Genomic DNA, 24,057 nt, shown 5'->3' on the forward strand with positions numbered 1-24,057 from the left:
ACTACCATGAAACTTCACCCCTAGTGAATATGACTCCAAAAATAACTGGTACGCTTTAATAACCACGTGACTTTCTATATAAATTTGGAAACACAGTATTTTGTTGTACTAAGAAAGGACCATTTTTGTCTCCTCTTTGGAATGCCAGAACCAGAAAAACAAGCAAAACCCCTGAGACTATGATTAAGTCATCCACGAAATAACTTCCACAATGACACAAAGTAATAACGGAAAAGAGGATACAAAAGACATATATCTTTAAGCCCAAGTTACTGTGCAACAGCATTATCAAATGAGATGCAATTCAAACTAAGCATAAGAATGCATCTATGTATTATCACTATATGACAGGCAGCTTGAGGAAGCAAGTAAATGTTAGTTTGTTTGTTCGCACTTGAGTCAGTTAAATTTAAGACCTACTTGGGAATTTTTAATGAATGGTTTCAGTGGGCAGTGAAAGGGCAAAAGGTACAGTATATACTTGACATCTGCTTTATGGCTTATAATTTGAATACAGCTGTCCTGGAAGAAAGTCTAGCTGCTGAGTTACAGACTCCTTCTGGAAAAAGCCAAAACACATCTGTTGTGAGGATGAAAAATTCAAACCAAACTGTGAATAAAAGAACCCATTAACCCAAAATGTTATTTTATCTTTAGTGAAAAGAAAATATTTAACAGTTTTCCATCCCAACAACACAGCCCCACACAAATCCCTGGCAGAACAGCTTCTCAGGTTCTTTACAAAAACAGAGAGGAGCTGAAACCTCACCTCTTCAAAATTTTTTATCCTTGTATTGATTTTAGTTTCTGACCCAGAAAAGACACAATACTGTAATGCAGTGTTCTCTAGAACAGCAAAGACTTGCCTCCTGGGATTACTTTTTCATAATTGGGAGAAGCAGTCAATCTGGACCCAAATAAACATGGCATAGTATAGAGAATGTAGAAGCAGCTCTGGTGCTGGGGTAGTCTGGAGACTTAGATTAAGATTAGGCCAGGTATAAATTCCTTAAACAGTTTATTACTTTCTTCTCTGAAGCGATATTTTTGTAGGCTGTTTTCAATCCACACTGTCCCAGACCAAATAGACCTAATTCTGTCAATCCACTGATCTTTCTTTCTCTTGTTCTCTGGTAAGTCTCTTCTTCAACTGCAATGCCCCAGCTTGGACGTTGTTCTCCAAATCAGGCAACCTTGATACTGATTAGGCCAGAAGAACTTTTTCAAAAATCTTTTAGACTTATTTCTATTTATACATGTGAATAAGGTTCACCTTTTAATAGAAACATCACTTTTTTGTGTGTGTTCAGTTTGTGATCCTGCTCTGCAATACTGAGACCCTATCCAGTTATTTCAACACCATGCTATACATCTCCTGAACCATGAACTGTCTGTTAACTGCTTTCCAACCTATTATGCATCCACTTACTTTTACCTAAATTGTGTTTACCTAAATTGTGTATAATTGCTTATACTTGAGTATCTGATTTGAACAGTATCAATGTCTCAAAGATGCTGTAGCATGAGTACATGTAAGGAGATGAGAACAGCTTCCCAAAGGTCCTCTTGTTGGGGAAAGGCTGAGCATGTAATTGCTTCCAAAGTTCTCTAGAGATCTCTAGAGATGGTGTCCTCAGCTCCTCTTGATGTCTCACTTCTCACAGTCAGAGTCAGATAACCCAGCAGACCTACTGCTTGCATTGTTCCAGCATGGAAATTACTCAAGAAATGCTTACAAACTGATTGTGGGTAAAGAATCACAACTGACTTTTTCTGCATGAATTTTGATGATAGAATAAAGATAGACCAGTGGTTATATTGACAGTTGTGAGACTTAAGGAGGGAAGCACCAATTTATGAAGAAATCCACATTAGTCTCCAAACTTTCTTAAGAGTAGTGATGGGTCTGACCTGGACAATCCTCTGTGATTGAAGAGCTGTGACCAGAGTGGATATGTGCTTTCTACCAGCTCAGTTAAGGCCATTACTAAGGATAGAAAGCAAGTTAAAAAATTGGGTTAAAGGAAAACATGTCCTTTTTCATTTCCTTTAAGCAGAATTGATGTTACTATTTAATATGGTATCTGTATAATTTGATAATGTAATGATTTAAAACAACCCACAAGTGATTTATAGCAGAGGATGTAAACACAAGGAAATCAAGCTGGCCATGCACCACAGCACACCTACCCTTGGCTGCAATTTGGCTTGTTTGGCTGTCTGCACTCTTTACTGCTAGCAGAATTAATTGTTTCACTGTTCTAGCACATCACTGGGAGTTGGGTGTTCATAGAGCAGAATAAACTACTTTTGCATGTAATCCTCTGACTCCCACACCTGCCATTCGTCACAGATGTTTCAAAAGCAAGAATGGAGTAGCAAAGATTGCTTTGTCACAGTTACCTGAGAGCAATATGCTGCAAGGGCCTCGTGGCTCGATTTACCACCACAATCCACTTACATAAATAACACATGCTGGAATCTTTGACTTGCATACTAGGACTGAAACGTAACAGACTTTTCTGTACTGACCAGTACCTGTTATCATAATTATTTGCAGTAAGTCACTGATTTGATGTCCTGAAACCTAAACTGTTTTAGCAGTCATGTGTTGTAGACTACCTTCTTCAGTGAAGTGAAGTCTACCTAGATAAATTCAATGGACCCCAAGCAGGGAGGATATGAAATTTAAACTTATCTTTTTCTTTATTTTCTCATAGTAAAAAAATAATTTATTTTAATTAAAATAATTATTATCAATTAGAAAGTATTTGGAAAGATACCACATCTAGCACATTCTGTTTTATCAAACAGACATGTGGGAATCATAAATCAAAACTAAACAGGTATCTCCATGTTTTTCCACTACAGAGAAAAGATGTTCTCTCCTGTTAATTAGAATGCTGTGATGGTTAAAAAAAGGCAATAAATGGTGAATATCATGTAATCTACATACTGATGGAAAAGAGTTCTGGACGACATATCTACTCCCTTATAAAATTAGGAGTCTATAATATAAACACAATGCTTGTAAAAGGATGCTAGGACTTCTATGTCTTATCCATTAATATCAGATTACTTTTTTAAAAGCATATAGTTTTGTCTAAGAAACAGTTACACATTCTGTGGCTCAGTTTTTCATTCTGTTCCCCTTGAGCAGTCATTTAATGCTTGAACAGCTTACCTTGCCAGCAAGTCGATCAACTCAAGTTTTGACATTCCATCAGGAAGCAGTCGAGGAATAGCAGCAACACATGTTCTGAACAGATCAATTTTTGGCTTTCTTTCACCGCTGAAAAATTAAACCAGAATTTTGACTAAGCTTAACAAGTAACTGTGTTAAATGATCCACCTAGAGTTTTTCAGAAAAGGGCTGGACATAATGGAGTGCCAGAGGCCTAGTAAGAACATCAGGACAGAAAACTAGACCCTATAAATAAAATAAGAAGGAAACATGAATAAATGTTTCCCTTGAATAAATGGTTTCGGTTTTGACATTTTTCATGCATCATATCTATGCAGTGCTTGAAAAATCAATTATTATTGACTTATTTGTTTATCTCTGAGAGGAAGTGGCAGATATATCAAGATGGTCTTATAATGCAGGGGAGTTCCTCCATCAAGATCAGCATTTGCATGATGCAAGCTTCGGATGAGGCAATGAGGAAAAAGCTGGGGTGTTCCCCACCACAGTGCAGCTATATTACACCAGCTGTATACAGCAAATAGCAGATATGTAAGAAGCCCAAATAAGAAGACTGAAGATCCAGACAGTTGCCCTCAATAGGGCACAGATCTATGGAAATCGCACACCACACATTATTACACTGAAAAAGAAGAAATTTAGAGGTAGGTATGGCCAGAGAGTTTCTGTTGATCCTTGCCTGAGATAGCAGCACTTTAGCAACCATTATTGGCTAAAACATGTTTTAGTACCCCCAAGGCTGCTCTGATCTGTGGAATGGCTCAACTGCTCCCTAACAACCTGGGAAAATGGTTGAGTCTAAAGTTCAGCATGAACCAAAATCTAGGTTGGGAGTCCTTACGTCTTCTAAAAGCAGCCCATGTTTCAGGTGCTGATTATTTTCACGACAGATGCAGTTGTTTTCTGACTTGTGTCCAATATTTTTTGTAAGAATGCAGGTTAAAGAAGTCCTTCAGACAGACCCCAAAATGTGGGGGTTTATTTGCTCATTTTTAACTCAATGATCTATTATTTGACAAATGAGTATAGAGGAAATAACCAAAGCATAACAGCATTTCAAACTGTACAGTCTTTCCCACAATATTAGTAATTATTAGCCTGTAATATGCTTTGGAGGAATCAAAAAAGCAAGGTCCTATGTAGGGACCCTACTATAAACATGAGGAGAAAGACTGTTCCTGCTTTAATATGCTCCTGATGATTAAACTAGAAAAGAATTGGGGAAAAAGAGAGACACCAAGAAGCATTGTAAGCTACTTAACACGACACTGAAATTCAGTGACAAAACAGAAAATGAACCTGGTTTTCCTGCACCCCAGCCCAATGCCCTGCTTACTACATTACTCTGCCTCTCCACCCAACAGAGGATGTTGCATCTGGATACCTTACTTCTGTGTTCAGTCACAGAGAAAGCTTGAATGTAATACCATCTCACAAGTCTAAAATAAGATTTATAAAGTAACACTGAGCATTCACTGAAATAATGGCTACAAAAAAGGCATAAACTGACACTAGGCTTACTTAATTCAAAGATTAAAGACAGTTTTTTAGTGAATACCATTCTTTCTCTTAACACCCTATATACTTATCAGCTTGGATATGTATTACATCAATAAAATAATATGATTATATGATTTTAATCTACTGACTTAAATTGTACAATGAGGGGAAACTATTTTTACAATGAATTATCTCTGTCTCATGGTACCTGTATCCTAACAGATAAATCTTGAAAGAAGGTGTCAGCATTTGACTTGAAAAAGAGTAAAATACAACATTTCATCTGAGAATTTGGTTACAAACTTTGAACTATTATTGCTAATGCAAATACTAGTTGCATTAATAACTAGCGCAAAATATTATATTTTTATAGTTGTAAACAGTAAAGTGCCATTGGTAATTTTATCTGCAGGCAAACCAATGAGTCTTCCTTGCTGACTGGAAATGGAAAGTGAACTTTGCAGAGTTTCCTTATTATCAGTCTCCAGCAAGGGTAAACAGTTTGTGCATTTAAAATGGAGGCATGTAAAATAATAGTCTGAGAGGAAACTGTTATGAAGGCAAATGAGTAATTATTTATATATATAAAATCTGTGGGTGTTCTGTGGCTTATCAGCTGCTCAGAAGACTAGCAGGAGAAGATCCAAATCTGAGGTTCAAGTTCCCAACTTATCTGAGCTACCAGGCACAGCATGTGAAGTGTCTGGCAAGGGGGGCCCTCACAGGGCTCTGCAGTCGTCTCTGGCTGACTCAGGATCCAACAGGACGAGCTCTGGATGAACACAGCGACAGCTGTCCTCACCTGGAAGCTTGTGTTTCCATACCAGCAGTATCAGATTTTAGTTAGGTGTTGTCAGCAAAAATATTTGAAGTACTTGCAAGAATAGGTTTGTATGTTAGAAAAATGGATGCCCTATTCTGACTAGATGTTGGAAAGTAATTATAACCAGTATTGAAATTCATATCCCAGTGGAGGATGCCAAGGACGCTCCTTTGTCAGGATTTTAGTAAGACTCTTCAGAGTGGCATTTACTACTTCAACAATAAATGCTTAAAGGATCAGTCATTAAATATAGAAGCACGTCTAACACTGCAAAGAAAATTCCAGAATCTGTATACTTTAAAATGTTATGACTATTCATTGCCTAGCTACTTCCCTCTGATTCTTATTTTATTTGTTATTAAAAATATCATTATGATATTCGGTTTATACAATAACATTAACTGTATGTAAACATGACAAAACCCATAACTTTAAAATACACATAAATGTAGTGTTGTATCTATGTATTAGAGCCCATAAGAACTCAAAATAAATACATAACTCTAGTGAAGCATGAAGTTTTGTGAATAAAATGATAAGCAATTACATAAAAACAATGTATTGGCTTTTCCAGTTATCATGCACAATGCAGTTTTTAAAAGGGCCATTTGAAATGCTGATAGTAACAGCTAATGATGCTTTTCATGAGTTCACATGATTTTAGATTGACTGATAATTAAGCATCCCAGATATCTTTTTTCCTTGGAAGAACAAATAAAAATGTGTTCTAATGTGTTTTTCCTTTCAAGTGTGTATATTAAGTTACAGCTCACCTGGATATAAAGTACAACACAAAGATACAGTAACTTACAGGTCTAGATCTTCCAACCTGAAAATCTTTATGTCTCTGACAAAAGTTACTATCAAACCATAAGACTTCCTGAAATTTAAAACTCTTTTAAGTCTATTTGTTCACTGCCTCTAAAAATGAACAACACATTTGTGATGCTGAGAAACCATAGAAATACATTTACAGCTAAGGTTAAGTACACTTCTTATCTAAGTGCTCAAGGTTTTACTGTGCAATTATCTTTTGGGAGTAAAATGTGAGTTTCAAAACTCACGTTCCCTCTCGCAAAAGCCTGGATACCCAATATGGTTATGAAAACTGGCTGTGAGCACTGAGCAGTATACTGGGTAGTACTACAAGAAAAATATGAAATACTATTGGATAGTAATATTGGCACTTAATATAAATAAAGTAAGACAATGCTAAAGACACTAAGCTTACAATCTCATCTACACAGTCACAGCAACAAAGGCAGAGGAATGACATTAAAACATAAAGATTCTATCAGCTGTAAAAGGTAGTTGAATTTGGCCAGTCACTACAATCTCTTTACCACTCAAGGTATTTTTAGCAAGTTGTCTTTTTTTTTTTTGGACAGTATATGAAAAAAAACAATCTCAAAGAGACCAATGTCCTTTTCATTACACCTCAAACTTTTTTCCATGGCTTGTTTCTCTTCTAGCATAACTACCGTGTCCACCCCTCTAACAGGAAAGATATACAAAGTCTCCTTACAGTTGGGAACACTACAATCCGTGCTCTGCATGTGTCAAATGATGTCTCTGTGTCTGTAAAGTCTACTAGATGTCCACTTCCCTAGAACTCTCTCCAGGAAACTTCCCTCATTAATAATTTTGGATGTGAGTGTAAAATGCTGCTGTTCAACACTGCTTGAGATGTACTGGTTTGACTCTGTTTCAGTGGGGTACTGCTTAAATCCAAGACTCATCACAAAATGACTTGGGTTTTTAATTAAGATTTGATTTTGATTACAAGCATGAATAGTAATGGTAATTTTGAAAGATTATTATTAATAGGGATTTACAGAATCTGTTGCATTCATTTTGAAGTTCAGTGATGCAAATATACCCTGAAACAGTGTTCTGAGCATGGCTGACAGGTTTTCCACTCTGGGCTTTCAACTTCTACCATCTAAACATTCACAGGATTCACACGTGATTTTGGCTACATCAAAAGCATCAGTTCTATTCCAAACACTGCAACATGCAAAGTACAATCAACTTGTCATAAACAGTTTTTCAAAGTATATGCTTATTAAGTTAAATGTTCCTGTTTCTTGCTGTTTCTCTGATGACTCATGATAGACAGAAATACAGAAAAAGTTCTGAAATTACATCTCAATACTTTATGGGATTTACTGTTCTTTAGCACTCACGTAATCATGTCTTCAGGTTCTTTGTTAAGCATCTGTATGTTGGTTAGCATCATGCACCGCCCCACTTCCTTGTCAAGATGTCTGAGTATGTTGTCCACAGCTTTTCTTACTTGTGAATAATATAATGACATACCTGCAATAATAGGCATTTTTGTATAATTTGGGGTATTTATAGATACATATATTTTGAAAAAGAAAGCTGCTTACTCATGCTGTGCTGCATGAATTAAGAAAAACGTTTTCCTCATGAGATAGCATATTCCACTAGTAATGATATCCTGATCCCAGAATATGTTTCCCTCTCCAAAAAGAATGCTACTGTATGTAAAAATAGCCCAAGAGATATATACACACACACATTTTCCCTGGAGAAAAAATTAAAAAATACCTAGTCAAAATATGTCCCTACATAGTCAAATGAAGCTGCACAGCTTGCCAAGTATACAATATATTTTGTGACTTTTCATGAAAGAATTAAAAGCTCTGATCCAGTAGCAGGGTTTAAAAACTACAGGCAAAGAAAAAAAAGGAATCTGAATGAGCTCTCCTAAAATTTATTTGGTATGGAAATTAACGGCATGAATTTTATGTGAAAAACATTAGACATACAGCTTTACAGCAGCTGATGGACATCAAATACTTTAAAAATAAAACTTGAATTAACTCTTTTTCTATATTCATCAAAGGCTACATTTTAAATTTTCTTAATTAAATTTTATATATTAACACTGAGCAATAAATTTTTAATCATCTATTCTCTAGTCAATTCTTTTCCTATTTGATAAAGACAATGTAAGCTTAGAATTTCAAAATGACATCAATTTTCAGATCTGATATGATCAAAAGTTCAATGGCAGAGTGAAAGGCAAAAGAAAATACAGGAATTACCTAGCTTAATCTTACAGGTTATACATGGAAACTAGAATATTGTATCATAAAATAGTGAAGAATTTCCTAATAAAGTATAAGAATTCAATAGTGCAAACATTTATTATCAAATGCATGAGAAGTAACCAAAATTAACTGAATTAGTGACAGCACTAAATACTGTCTGTTGTACATTTCAACAGCAGTGGGTCTTACATTGCTTATTTTCTTGATATTACTACAATGACCTAGCAAGAGTACAACACAGGTCTTTGTCACTGGTGTAGAAGTATGTAGACTTTGTTTCATTCATGTAACTTTGGAGACTTAATGAAGTGCTAAGGTGAGTAGCCAAATTTTCTTTTTTGCCAGCAAAAACAGGCACCTTCAGGGCATGATACAGAAGCTCTTTTCCTACAGCACAGGATTCTCTCTCTACACTGACCTCAAAGGAAGCCCAAGGTAACAGTGCTTTTAGCTTAGGCACTTCAGTTCAGCTTTATTTTACATTTAAAAGTTTCTGCTATTTTCAAAGTTTCACTTGGCGTGAGATACTGCAATTAAAATGAGGATATCAAAGGAATCTGCTGTTTTTCAAAGCTGTTACATTTTCTGAGCACAGGCACTGTTTCTAATAAGATGAATATCCATGAATAAACACAGCTATTCAGCACTGAAAGAAGCTAATTCTTAACTATCTGTGTACTTAACCCCCCAGAACACAGGGTTGCTACCACTTGTGTAGCACTGAGGACTTTTCCAGAAAGTAATTAAAAAATCCAATATTTGTCAAACTAAACCATATATTTCATTAGAATGCACAATAAAGTAAATGTTTACAATAAAGAAATCAATTGAATACGTAACAACAGTAAATCATTCTGCTCAGATACTGAAGACTTTTTCACATTAATTCTCATCCAAGTTTCTATATTGTCCATTCTCTTACTGACCTATCATTTTAGCTTCCTCCTCTGTAAGAGTTTTGCTCAAATATGTTTTCTTCACTCTGAGAGTGTTTCCAGAGGGAAGGACAGCTCCAGTCACTGGCATTGGAGGTTCACCATCTTTTTGCTGCAAGCTGTCAGCAATTACCAAGAAAGCTCTCAGACCAATATTCATTCTCTGTAAAGTTCAGAAGATGAATGAGTATCATAATCAAATAATCATATTCTACTCATATTCTTCAATTACTTTGAAGTTTTGAGTATGTACTTGCCAGCATTTTTTCTGTATCTCCGCTACATTGACTAGTTTGATATATTTTACAAAAAACGCCCATGAAATAAATTGTGAATTCATATCTGCACTATGAGCAGTGCTCTCCCCTCTCAAAACTTTATTTCTAATGATTTTCATTAGTACATTATCGCTTTATCTTCAGGACAAAACATGTGGATTTGACCTTGAGTTTAGTAATACATCTTAACCGGACCTTCAGTTAAACACAAATGTCCTATGTAGTCATTACGAAAAAAGATCAGTAACTGTCTCGAAAGGCCCCAAAGTTGACCATACTGTGTGAAAAGTCTGGAATGGTGCTCAGCACCAAAGCTGCAATGTGAAAACACCAGGAAGATGAGGCTAAGTGATCTGAATGTCTTCAGGGAATTCACCAGAGGAAAACTTGCAGGCTTTGCATTGCAACAACTGAAAGACCAGAATGTTTCAATTTCCCAGGAACATATTCCAAGAACTCAGAGGCTGTCCTACTTACAGTCTCCCAGAGGTGCATTTACATAGATTGTGGGTATTGTTTTAGAATGCTAAAGTCTATGTACACCCTATTATTTCACTGTTTTCGGACTTACATTGTTGTTGAGAAACAGTAAAATTTCAGCTGTTGATTCATCAAGAAGCTAAGGACCATGTCCATTCCCTATAAGCTCGGCTTCACGCAATGCTAATACACTATGTCCTTTGTAGGACCTTCCTCAGTCAATACTGCAGGTGACACTGACCCAGAATGTGGTGGGGACTGCCTGCTCAAGAATTCTGTTTCATTTTTCTTTGCTGAAGAAAGATGAAAGCTATGCTCAAAGTAAAGCTTGCCTGTCACTTCTGCTGCTTTTGACAGTAAAAAGTTTAATCTACTTTTCCAAATAATTTTTGTATCAAATACAATTTTTGTAAGGTAAGTCATTCTATTTTAACATCTTAGTGAATAGATATGACTGCAACATTAATATGGACATATTTTATGAGGTGATCACAAATGCTTTTTATTTTTCATGTGTTTATTCTTAATTTTCAAATGAAAATGTTTTCAAAATTATAAGAAAGTAAATTATTTTCAAGAGAATTTTTCATTATTTTACCACTTTTTTTTTTTTTTTAAGTTTTTCAACTTTCTGATTGTTTTCTCTAGGGAAAGCACTAGGAAGCTGACTCATGACACTGACGCTAGTAGAGCTTTACCGGTCAGAGTGGCAAAACTTTACTAGAGTTTTTTCTTTTTTGTCATCTTCAATTCTTCTTGCATCTTGTAGTCTTTTTCAGTAAAACTGTTTTGAAAAACATTGAAATTGTTACAGAAAATTTATTTTTATAGTAAAATAGTTTAAGGCATTGCATATAACAACAGCAGAGTGATATGGACATACTGTGATCAATAGTTTTATTTATCTTTTTCTTTTTGTTTTATACATTTGCACTACATCCACTGAGGAAAAATGAGACAGGCATAAACAATGTGACATTTCACAGATCAAAGTCCACAGATGTATTTTACCAATAAATCAAGTTCAAGATTTGGCCTGAAAACTGGACAAAGGTGAAAGCATGCTTAGAATATAACCAGAAAGTAAATGTAGCACAATACAGTATATACTAACTGAAAAAAATGCAGATGCACATCATACCTCAGGGTTGAGACTGAAAGCTTTTGCTGGTTTTCCAACACAAAGGAAGTCAAAGATAATTTCTTTCATTGCAAAATCTAAACGTTCCTAAAATAGTAACAATATTGCAAATCATTAAGCTGCTCACTCCTGCTACTTATTTTTGTTAAGGCAACAGAATGCTGAAAACGAGTTTAATCAGGATTTATTTAAATGTACGGAAAAGCAGATTTTCAGAAGTATGCAGAACATATTATCAGATCTAAGCTTTCAACACTGCTGTATGTTGACAAATTCAAAAATTTATAGCATTTAAATAGAAAATGAGCCATTTTGGAAATAAAGCTTTTAATTATTTCATTTAAACTGTGGTAATTATGGTACTAACATAGTATTTTATATAAAAGGAGCTTGTTCACAGATGGCACAGTTCAGGGAAGATTTTAAGCATCTGTTTAATTCATTCCTATTCACAGACTTTAAGTATGTGCTTAAGTGCTTTGCTCAATGGGAACGTTTTCTGAATTTAAGTAATAATAGAGATGAAACTTCCAGCACTGAAGGTTAGTTTATTTCAGCAATTCCCATTTGAACTGATGAGAACTGAATGTGTCAACTACATGCTGAACTTGGTTTTCCTCTGACTTACTGCTTTAAAAGCAGTGCAACTCATTGTCATATATGGTAGGAATGATTCGGTATCAGGACAAAATATGGCTTATTATTTTGAACTTAATTATTGCCAGTCAGAGCATTTTCTGACTTGCTGGCAATTCCAAAAACCAACAAAAAATACATTTGAGTTGCAATGAAAACATTTTTATTCATTTTCAGTGGAATGAAGTTAATTGAAACCTGTTGTTCAAAAGAAGACTGCCCCAGCTCAATCTATAATTTTATCATTGCCTAGATGAAAGATACTGACAATGGGGTTGCAAAAAATTCAGACAATGGAAGTTTACTTATTTGTTAATTTGTTATTGGGAAAACAAGTTATTCATTAATTGGAAAGACATATGCATGGTTCTCCCATACCTGTGCAATAAACTGTATTATCTTCACAAAGATGTTTAGAGGCATATCTCTTGGCACAACACCACGGGACCCTTTTGGGAAAAGTGTTGTGACAATAGTAATAAGTCGACTGTAAAAGAAGGAAAAAAAGCATTAGACATTTCTGGACCTTGTAGACCTTTACTTACTATGAAACATAAGTTGGAAATCCTACTCCATTGAGAAAGACTAGAATGTATTTCCTTTGAAATGAAAATGTAATGGGGTATCTTGTTCTGATCCTTTGCTACAAATTCAATGTAATTATTTTATTTCATTACTACATTACAAAGTAACAATAAACCAGTCAATGACATGCCACTACAAAAATATTTCTAACTTTAACCAGGGAAAGAGTGATTTTTAGTTCTTCAAAAAGCAGAAACACTTTATACAGTAATTTTAATGGGTGGAAGAATAACTGACGGTGCCACAAAAGGGAATATTTGTTGCATACAGTTGAGTTTTTTTTATTTCACAACAGGAACAGGTTCAATTCAAAGGAGTTCAGGAGAACTATAAAACCTCTTCACTGGCAACATCCACTCTACAAGGCCTGATTATCATTACAAATACAGCATCTTACCTTTGGGTAGCTGTGTTGCTTTCACATTTAATTCTGATCATGTAAACCCACAGTAGTCTGTACAGAGATTCCAGTGCAACTCGAGCCATTTTTGGGTCCTTATTCTAGAGAAATACATAACGTAAGAATAAACTTCAGGCACAAATTAGAAAGGAAGTTCTGCACTTAATGGATGTCAAGGTTCACAGTTTTTGTAATAACAGTACAAAATTTGTAATAACGGTACAAAATTTTGTAATAACAGTACAAAAAGATAGAGCCTCATAGCTGCCCAGTACCCCATTCCTGTAGCTGCAGCATGCTTATGCATCTGACCTACCTTTCCTTAAGTTGTCAAAAAACCCAAGTATCAAGTTAGTTAAATTAGATATGTTACAATTTAAAATCTCTATTTGAAAATCACCTCAATTTGACTCTGAAAAGAAAACCTCATCTTCAGTTGATTGTCAATTCAAAAGCTGTTGCCCTATGGTGGAGACCTGGTATGAAGAACACAGCAGACAAATAAATGTACTGCACATATTCAAAAGTGAAAGGATAAAAATCTGTGGATGCTTAGGCTGGTCTAATTAACATGGCATCTGGGATCAGCTGGACTGAATTGGATTATCTGTCTGGATTGCTGTTTATTTTTGGAAACTTTTGAACTAGTACAAGACTGTCTTTGGTCATATGCAGTTTTCTGTTTCTGTGGCAGTTTTAAGGGCTTTCTGAGTAGGGTGGAAGTTTATGCAGTTCAGTCAGATGCTCTCCTGCATGTTGGGCCATCCGTTGGGTTAAACTCTGAAGGAGTCCAGTACACTTTGACCCTAGATAAGATTTGCCTGGCCCAACAGTGCAAATCTCCATGGCAAAAAGCTGAATTTTCGTCTGGAGACAAATGTTGAGTCACAGATCAAAGACCGTGGTTTGATCAAAGAAACTACAACTAATACCATCAATAGTTCTTGAATGTGTATTGGTCTAGGTCCTGCAAAATGGAAGGAAGACAACCTGCTGATGATATGGGATATGGCTCCAACTTCCAACGTGGCATCTGTCACGAGCTTAGGAATAGGAACACTGTCCTTGGGTTGCAATTTCCATTTAACTCATTGACCACACATTTTATACAATAAAGCTTTATATGGAACAGGAAATTGAAAATCCTTTTTGTTTGTTATAGCAGCATACAATGGTTGTAGCACGTGATTAGAATAAGTAGTAAAAGGAATGACAGAGTTTACGTGGCCTGTTAATCTTTGCAGAATTTTAAAATCGTAACATTTGTTACAATCAATTTGTTTAATAACCTGTTTACTTTCAACCCATTTTTCATCAGGTATCATCATGTCAGTCCTTGTAAATTTCAGTCCTAAGAATTTGATTTCTTCAACAGGTGGTGGAGTATGTTTATTAAAGTTTATTCTTACCCCAAAGCTTTCAAGCAAACAGCAGACACTGTGGCTAACTGAGTTAAGGTAACAAGAGCTTGTGTGGCAGAGGAGGAAGTCAACCCTATAAGCAAAAGTCCAAATATTCCTGCCTTGAATATGTTTTTGTAAATAAAGTTTAGTTAAATGTTCCATTTCAAAACCAGGATACTTATTAACTTTTACACTGCTTTCAACAGGACAGTATGAAATGCCCTTTGGCCAGAATTTGGCTGGGGTCAAATATTTCCATGTCCTGGCAGGAGTCTCCTTTATTAATTCAAGAGAAAAGTTTGTTTCGATAAGATCAGAGATTTGCCAGTTCATATTAAAATCAGAAATATGATTAGAATATAAACCTTTTAGCTTTCCCAGCGTATGCTTGACCTTAACGGTTTTGGGAAGGAGATTGTGCTCTATGGGGTGTGGAGGCTCTTGAGAAACCCGATCCATTATGTGGTTCATGGGAGCCCACACAAGATCGTGGAGTCCCATATACTGTCTTGGTGTGCACAACCCTCCTTCTAACAGAAAGATTTCTCCTTCTTGTTGATCTAGCTCTTCTTCCAGCATCATGAGTTTGGTTTGGGCTTTGAGGTGCCACTCTGACTGGTGAAGTGATTGCTTCAATGGTTGGGCCATCTCTTCCTCTGTACTGAGAAGGAGTGGCCAACCACATTCTTAATTTAGCTACGTATTCAGCTACCTTACCTTCTCCCCAAACTAAAGATCGAATATGCCACCACATTAATCTATGAGCCCTATGAATCGAAGTATACGTCAACGAATTATAGGTGGCAAGGTGAATTCCAATCTGATTTTCAATTGGTAAGGTAGGAGCAACTTTACTTACATTTTCTCTCATGGTTTCAAATAATTTGTCAGGATCTCCCTAATTTTCAGAAAAATGTATATTCCCAGCTGGCTTCTCAGAGATCTTACGGCTGTAGCTGCCTTTTCTAAAGCTTGTATAACCTCATAAAAATCCGTAAAATTAGTTGCAATAACGTGTTTATTTTCTGAATCTCTTTGCAAATAAGGTTCTAATACATCTTTAGCAAAAGTAACTAATTCAGGTACAGGTGGAAAGAAACCTTCAGACAGACTATGAACATTTTGAAGAGCTATTCTAACAGTCAGATCCATATGAATAGAGTCGGTACAAATTACATCATCAAGACAGAGACAAAGTACAGCAAGAAAGCAACAGCAATAAGGGATGTAATATACACCTTGTTGACAAGCTTGGTAATTCAACTTTTGGAGAACAGAGATTCCCTCCACAGTTTGCCTCTGAGCTGAGAAAGTGGTTGCATGTTCTACCTGTGCCATTTGCAGAAGCCTCCTAACTGCTGGTTCATCAAGCAGCAGTTTGGAGGCCCTTCATTTGAGCTAACCAGTTGACTATGCTTCTTATATTGGCCGTTCCAGGTAGGCACACGACCATCCCTTCATATGGATCCACTTTAAGCGTGGAATGGGACAAGAGTTATTGCACAACTAAAGGAAACATGGAGGAGTAGTAATGATGACTAGCATATGTGTATTGAACAGTATGTGCTGGCCAGGAACCACAGCAGATTGCAGTGGACAGTTAGTCTTAAACTTCAAAGATCTAACAAATGGCAAAGGAATAAGAATGGATACGTGGAGGAAACAGCTTAAAATAGTTTAGTTTTTTTTAATGCAACTTAACAGAGTGAAACAGGCAATGGAATCAGTGTCCTGCAACTAGTTCCATTCTGATAAAGTAGTAACAAGTGCTTGTTTGAGAATGCCTTTGTGTTAAAAAAAAAAGCCAGTTAATATTGGGTCAGTTTTGGTATGTCACTTGAGCTAATAACTTTTATCAACAATTTTGCCTGTTTCACAGCTGTTTGACTCAGGCTTGGTTTGAGTTAGAGAAACAATAGAAATTCAAACTAGGCACAAGAATACTTTTTTGTTATTGAAAAAATCTGCGCAGCTAAAGGATTTGTACTGTCGCGAATAAAATTATGTATGGAGTCAGATAATAGCAATAATTCAGCACATTTACTTAAAATGGATTTGCAACAGATCCATAGTACATACTAAAGTTTTAATACAATAATAAAACCAGAAGATACTAACCTTGAGATTGGACAGGCAGTTGTTGAGGAAAATATGCCATCTGTTTAAAAAGAACTGCTTCTGACTGACACAAAGCAGGCATGTTACCAAAGGGTACAAAGCCTAAACAGGAAATGGATGTCAATACTGTATTATTTGCATGCCTACACAACATAAAACTTAATAGAGCTACTGTAAACTTAAAGCTCTAACTCCTCCATTTTGTGCAATACATGTTAGCCAACATAAACACATTGTTAAGTAGTACAATTTAAAAGGAACCTTTCTCTAAAGCTGTTACAGATATGTTTTATGGATGAACTAAAACCAACCAAATGTCTACTTATAGCAGTGTAATAAATCCAAAGATGGGCCACAATTTTACAGACTCACAGGGCTAATTTATGTCAGTTAACTGAGAAATGATAGCATGGAAATCACTAAATTTTATTATAATAACATCAGGACCCATTGAGATTGTTTGGACTCATGAATGCTCAGATGCCTATTACTCCTCAAAATCTGCAGTCACAATATTTACTGAGAGACATATCAAACACTCTAAAGAACTGTATTAAAATACAGGCAATGCCTGGATCTGTTGGTAGTTACATCTTGCGAAGTGAAAAATAAAAAGAAGCAAGGCAGAACGTAGAAGTTCAAATACTGGAACCTGGCCTCTTTGTCAACACTTACTTTGACACTCATCTTGTAAATGTTACACTAAAAAAAAAAAAGCTAAAATGCACATATTAATTCTGAAACTGACTTTGCTATTTCAGCAAGACTTTTCTGTTTCAGTTGTTATGTTAATATACCCAATCAGGACTTTAAAGTTATTAGTCAAAAATAAGGTAACTTTATCTTAAAGACCAGTGATGCTCAAAATTAACCCTAAAATTCTAACTTCAGTCACAGCTCAAAGTATAAATACACCATAAACCCCAACTTCTGTTCCTATAATATATAACATAAATTGTCTATAGCTCGGTTAGACCTAGTTTCTTGAGCAAATGGCAAAGGTACATTAATTTTTATTTTTATAATATTCATGTCCAAAATACATATGGGAGAGGATAACTGAAGTCTTCTCATGGAAGACTTTCTTATCATATTAACATTATGACTATAACAGTTGAGTACTTGACAGGATCACAACGATTAGTAACAACCCAAGAGTGTTACAACCCATCCTAAGGAAGAGCCCTAGGAGGGAAAGTACAAATCATCTCCTGCAGTTTCCAAATTCTCTCCATTTACTATCAAGAGAACCTCAATGACTAGCTCAGATGAGACACTTTTAGATAGAAAATGAGGCAAGATGAATGCCCCCATCCTGCCTGTACAGGGAGCACACTGATTCACAAAACACTGATCTTGGAAAGGAAGGTCCTCTTCAGGCTCTGAAGAGTGTGCTTTCTTCCTGGAAGCCTGAAAATATGCACTGCAGCTATTTCTGCCAACTGTTTGCCTTTCCCCTCCTCCTCCTCGCAATGTTTGTATTTCTAATCACACCCTCACAAGAATCTATTCTGTTTTGTCACTTTTAACTATGTAGCCTCCAGTGTGGTATGTGTAGACAAGCAATCAAACGCAAAGCTCCAGCTGTGCAATCCTTTCTCAAGCACGTAGTATTGACTTTGGCAAGTACGGCCACCAGTTTGGGGAAGTTCTATTTAGTGTAAAAACTGTACAGCAAAGCTCTTACCCTGCTGCAGTTTCAACAATATTTTATTAACTCGGCAGAGTGGAATAGAGCCACACAAACACAAGCAGAGTGAAATCAGAAATCCATCCCGAGTCTCCCACTAATTCAAACCGGATCAGGAGCGTGCTCCAGGGAATGCTCTGACTCTCCCCTGGGGACTGGTGTAACAGTGGTAGAGAGCTCAAGAACACTCCTGCAAGTCTTCCCAGCAGATTCATTAGTGCTAGTGACCAGCATTTGCCGAGAGCGTTGGGAACAGGGAAGTCTTTTTGACTTTCCCATAGAACGAGGGAGGATGAACGGCAACTTTCTTTACTTAAAAGGTCCAAGACTTCAAAACGGATTAGCTAATGCTGCAGTGCTGACGTGCGCTGACCCAGTTGGAGAGACAGACTGCTTAAGGCGGCCAGCGTCAAACTGACTCAGATCTTCATTTAATTCAGATCAACTCATGCTTCCAAAAATACGCTGCAGTGCCACTGTTCATCTCACAAGAAAAAAATGAAATAGGGAGCTGCACAGTAGCCAAGTTACGGATTTAAAAGGGCATGTGTTATACATTTTTTTGTCCCTACAATGTATTATTTAAGCCCCGTGAAAGAGTTGTTCCCACATGCCTCATTTGCTCTCGCTTGACAAGAAGTGAAATCTATTATTTCTCTTCTGCTCCTAATGTTTACACATAACAAGTATGAGAAAACCTAACCATTTAATAATCACAGACCCAGAAGCTGAAGACATCTGTTTGAGTCACACTGATTTTGATCATATGCTGAATAAAATAAATATGGTTATTTTCTGCAAACACAATAACCTTCCCTGCAAATAGAAATGTACTGGTTATAAAGCCTAATGCAGAAAAAAGTTTTGCAACCAATTCTGGGAATTTCCTAATAGTTTTGCTCAGAGATATTTCTGACAAAAAGTTTTAGGCTCTGCTTCTTAGGGTTACTAACCAATGAGTGCTTCTTTCGTGAGGAAAGTTCAAGTGTTGTATCATACAGGCTTTCAACAAAGTTCCTCAGACAGGGGACATTCACTTCATTTTTAACAGCCTGAAAGAAAATTTTACATTAATAAAACACTATTTCACAAGCTGTTTTATCTAATTTAAAGAAATTATGCAAACAACCTGAAAAATAAACTCACAGCAGCTACGGGGACAAGAATTTCAACAAACAGTCCTGCCAGTGCATGCTTTATATCTTTGTCTTTAACTTCAAGGAAATAATGTGCACATTCCTAAAACAAAACAGAACAAGAAACATAAATTATGTATCAGCTGGAATAAAGACCTCTAAATATTTGCTGAATGCACATGAAGTGTCAGTGACTATTCTTATCTTGCAAATCCCACGGAAAACATTTGTCTATTAACTTCTAAATCTGCAGTTTGCAGCAAGCACAAAGCAGGACATAAGTCAAGATCAGGAATCTGTTACTCTAACCAGGATAATCCACAAACTCTCCACTGATTCCAGCTGTGCCCGGTGGTGTCCTGGGGATGGAAAGGGAGTTGGACTCAGGGGCTGCCCTCATGCCTTCTGTGCGTATACCTTCAGGAGCAGGAGTAATAGCCCACATGTACTGCTTTACACAATGCTCTGGGAAGCCAGAAAAGGAACATACTTCTCTGGTGAGACACTCAAGGGAAGGAACAGTCTTACTGTAAGTATTTCGGATAAATTTCACTGCTAGGATCCATTGCAGATTAAGGGTCAATACAGAACTGTGCTATGTGAGAGGGAAGAGACCTGTGATGCAAACCACCACAATTTTCAGCCTACAACTGGGGATTGAGAGAGGAAGTTAAAATGTACTTTTGTCCTAAGCATGCAGCAAGCTACTATCCACACAGCTGTGCTGCTCAGGAAGTGAGGGAGGGGAGATAAGCATCCACCCACTCCTGTGTTTCAGTACAACTTCTCTGAGAACAACAAATCATGTTGCTCCAGTTTCTTCTTCCTCTCTGGGTCCAAGGCCCAAACAGCCACTGACATTACAAGGATGTTCCCCACTGACCTTTTTTCCTGAACATGCGTGCAGAGCAGTTTACACTTAGGCCATGCATGATTTTTCCTGGCTGCAATCAGGATTCTACACCACATGGCTTCAGTCACTCAAGCCATTTCTGCTACACAGCTGAGGCCCCTATGCAAAGACAGTAGCCTTCCTGGGCTGCTTCTGCACTCCGTGATGGAAGACAGGCTTTTCTGGAGCTTGTTCCTGAGATTAGCTCACCCTTTGAGGGTGTCTCTCTCTAATAGAGCAGAGCTGGTGTGACAGAGCTTGTAGCTGAGGCACTGCATGTAGATAAACTAACAGACAAATCGTCCACAGAATTGAACTGTAAGTATATTTCACAAACTGAGCAAAACTGGTTTTCCTACAAACACAGTGCATTTTATGATGCATTGTAGTGTATGTAAGAATTAATTTTGTGCTGAGATACTGTAGTCATGAGCAAGGTAGAGATCACTTGCATTCAAATTTTGAGGCTACTATATGGGAGTTTTACCACTGATTTCAATACCAGTGAACGCTGGAACGCAGCAGTGCTGTGCCATAAAGCTGTGCCACAAAGTCATTCACTTATATTAGTCACGTGCACTGAATACACACTACTTTGATACCTTGCCAGCTCTGGATAACTTACATTCAGTCAACACATATTAAGATGTGTTCATATAATGATGCGTAAGGTAAGAAGAAAAATGAGCTGTTTCTGTGTTGTTCAGTATGTTTTAAATATGTTGTTAAAAATGGTTTAAAACACATTGCAAAATTGAAATAGAATGTGATTCCTATTCAGGACTTAGAGAAATGGCTCTTTGTGTTTGTACACATGTGTATTTGTATTCCAAGGTCAAATCCTTACTTGTGGGCATCTAACATTGATTTTTTACTCCTTTGACACCATCAATAAGCTGATCTTTACATGGGGGTTTACATAAAACGTGTACTTTACTGGATGACTGGCTACAAACCATGTAGCCATGAGGGTGATCCCAAGAAAAAATGGGAATAAAAACGTTAAGCTAAATAAACCTGCTAATGGAAGAGAACCCATTGTATATTACCAACAAGAAATGTGGCCTTTTAAAAATGTTTAAATATAAAAGATTTTCTTTCCTGTTACAAAATGATGTAATCTGTTAATTTAAAGCATTCACGATAGTCAAACTATGCTCTGTACTAGTGGCTCTCAAACCAGGTGGGTACAGAATGCACCCTACAGGAAGGGGGGTGAAGGGGTGCTGGAAAGAGACAACACATCCAAGGCAAATTCCATCCAGCTTTTGCCTCAATTCTTCCTCTCTTCCTCTGTGTTCTTCTCCATCAGAAGTTGCTCTCCTCTCTGGCAACTATGTCAACGGTGGAAGATTCACTTTGGAGGCAGTGAGCAGGTAGGGAGACATAGCTAGGCAGGGACACAGGGCAAGGAACAGCTGTGGGATGGCAGGGTGGAAGGTCTGGGGTCTGCAGAACCCAAACTCTTTGTTGGAGGGTGAGATGTAGGGACTAGGGGTATAAGGCTGATGAAAAGTTGGTATGGAATGATACACTCCAGAGATTGGAGACTGGAGCGCTGAGGGTCAGAACAGAAAGTAGGTCCACATACATTTAGGTTGGAATGACATGTGGAAAATCTCCTGGAGTATTACAGGAAAGATGAAGAGGAGCCCATTCTAAAAGGTCTGGGAACCACAGTTATATACTTAGGAATTTTACCTGCATAAACTGAAGAGAAGCTTCAAAGTCCTCCACAGGATACATCTTAATGCGAAAGAATTTCATTCCCATTATAAGACTGATAATGCTTTGAACTACATACGGGCTTTGCTCTTTATGCCGTAACTCTTTTAACTCCGCCATGAATTTCTTCTTTACAGCAGGAAATCTATGAATTCACATTGGTTAGTTACAAAGAAGTATAGATTCATATTTGAAATATATTCTAAGGTATATATATGGGGAAAAACCTAAAGATGATTCAACCTCAGCTGCAAAATACCATTTCAGTCAGTATGTGAAGAGATTTCTTTTTGTTTGGTTTTCTTTCACTTCTGATAAACTCAGAAAAGAAAACGAAGTGTACAGCCTGGTCTTAGTCCCTTTGGATAACCACATCTTTCTGTGGATAACCACATCATCACGTCTCATATAGGTACATGAGTTTCTGAATCTGTCTGCTTCCAGATTCAAAATTTAAGACTGGACTCCACAAAGTGTTTTCTGTCTTTACTGTGCCATCTGCGCTAAGAAGTGCAGGATGAAGGATTCAGAAGCAGTTGCATTAAGTTCTAAGTTCTAAACTGAAATAACTGCAGAGAAACTTTAAAATATTGCTATGTTGGAGTATAGCTATTTTTAGGTTTGCCCAGCTAGAGAAAAAATTAAAATTAAAATTAAAAAGATTAATTAAAATAGCTCTCTTCAGCCCTTTGGGCTTTCCACAGACGTCATCACTGAGATAAGAAAAATAATGCTGCTGTAGTCTAGTTGAACTTATTCAGTATCACTGGACTAGCAGAAAGCCTGTGATTCCCTAAAGTTCTGTGCTCTAGACCACCTGGATGAACAGAAGGCCAGTGAGCTGAAATGATTTATTCCTACCCTACCTTTTAAGAAAGTGAGAAAATCAGAATATTCATATGCTAAGCAAGTAAAACTTCTCAGATTTCCATTACGTATGGTATTCAATTTTACTTACTTTGCTTGAGCTAGAACACCTATTACTTCTGCATACAAATCTGCAACAATGTGCATATTTCCAGTGTTAGGACCAAGGTACCTAGCAAGAGACAAGAAAGAATTCTTGGCTGAGAGAGCATTCTGCTTAAACCACTCCAATTAAAAAATTCAGCAAATAATTTTTTTCATAGAAATTTTGTGTGAAAAGGAGCCTTACCCTTCTTTGTATTTAAAGTGCTTGAAAGCCAAGTTAATAACATCATGTACCAAACTGTCTATTACAGGATGAAGTGGAATCTGAAAACACAAAGTAAAACATAACTGGTACACATTTATTACACTTCAAGCTGCATACCTTAGTGCTTGTATTACTCCTGGGTATCTTCCCGCACAAATATGATATCAGCTGACATAGCATCTAGCTAACAAAACCACTGAAATGAGCCAGCCATTTAAAATTTATTTCGTATTGAAGAGAAACACTTAAGCTCTAAAGTATTGGCAAAGCAAAGTCTGTAGGAGCACAGAATACTAAGTATCCTACAGGTGCAAGAAACACAGCAATAAACAAGCATGCGGGATGTATCTCATGTTTTTATTAGACGCTTAAAGATGGAAATAGAAAGAATAATCCTAAAATTAGGTTGTATTGGTAATTTCCATCATTTATTAGTTATGAATAATGTAAGAACTCCATACCTGTTTCAAAACTTCTATTAATACTAAAGAAAAAATAAAATCAATAGCCAGATCTCTTCTCTCCATTAAATAATCCCTCTGCTGTTCATCACTGCAAAATCAAAACAGGAAACGTAGTATTTAAGAGATGTGTCATAATTCATATTATATGCCTTCCTCAGTTACAAAAATACAGATAACAGGGGATTGTGTTCTACTTTTTAAACTGCAGTCCAGCATTTCAGAAAGTAATGCACTGATATGCTCTTAAAATCTGAGATAAATAGATCAAATCTAACTTGTTACTTTCACCTTCTTTCAAATGTTTAAATGTCGCTCTCTATTTCCTCCCTCTTTTTTCCCAGTTTAAGATCAACACAAAACTTTCTCAAGAAAAAAAATCAAACAAAACC

At 36.7% G+C, this 24,057-nt stretch overlaps 1 protein-coding gene across 6 annotated transcripts in view; it reads right to left on the reverse strand.

The window, feature by feature from the left end:
* The window catches only part of FRY (FRY microtubule binding protein), a 207,821-nt gene that overhangs the window by 95,593 nt on the left and 88,171 nt on the right, over positions 1–24,057 (reverse strand). For all 6 annotated transcript variants that reach the window (XM_075490798.1, XM_075490797.1, XM_075490796.1 and 3 more), the window contains 13 exons: positions 23,666–23,756; positions 23,184–23,263; positions 22,986–23,066; positions 22,004–22,172; positions 19,421–19,513; positions 19,228–19,326; positions 16,585–16,686; positions 13,061–13,164; positions 12,457–12,565; positions 11,443–11,529; positions 9,535–9,706; positions 7,715–7,847; positions 3,185–3,292 (listed from right to left, as the gene is read on the reverse strand). In XM_075490798.1, coding sequence (XP_075346913.1) covers positions 3,185–3,292; positions 7,715–7,847; positions 9,535–9,706; positions 11,443–11,529; positions 12,457–12,565; positions 13,061–13,164; positions 16,585–16,686; positions 19,228–19,326; positions 19,421–19,513; positions 22,004–22,172; positions 22,986–23,066; positions 23,184–23,263; positions 23,666–23,756 — 1,428 coding nt within the window. The remainder of the gene's footprint in view (positions 1–3,184; positions 3,293–7,714; positions 7,848–9,534; positions 9,707–11,442; positions 11,530–12,456; positions 12,566–13,060; positions 13,165–16,584; positions 16,687–19,227; positions 19,327–19,420; positions 19,514–22,003; positions 22,173–22,985; positions 23,067–23,183; positions 23,264–23,665; positions 23,757–24,057) is intronic.

The sequence above is a fragment of the Mycteria americana genome, chromosome 1 (genome assembly GCF_035582795.1).
Source record: "Mycteria americana isolate JAX WOST 10 ecotype Jacksonville Zoo and Gardens chromosome 1, USCA_MyAme_1.0, whole genome shotgun sequence".
NCBI lineage: Eukaryota > Metazoa > Chordata > Aves > Ciconiiformes > Ciconiidae > Mycteria > Mycteria americana.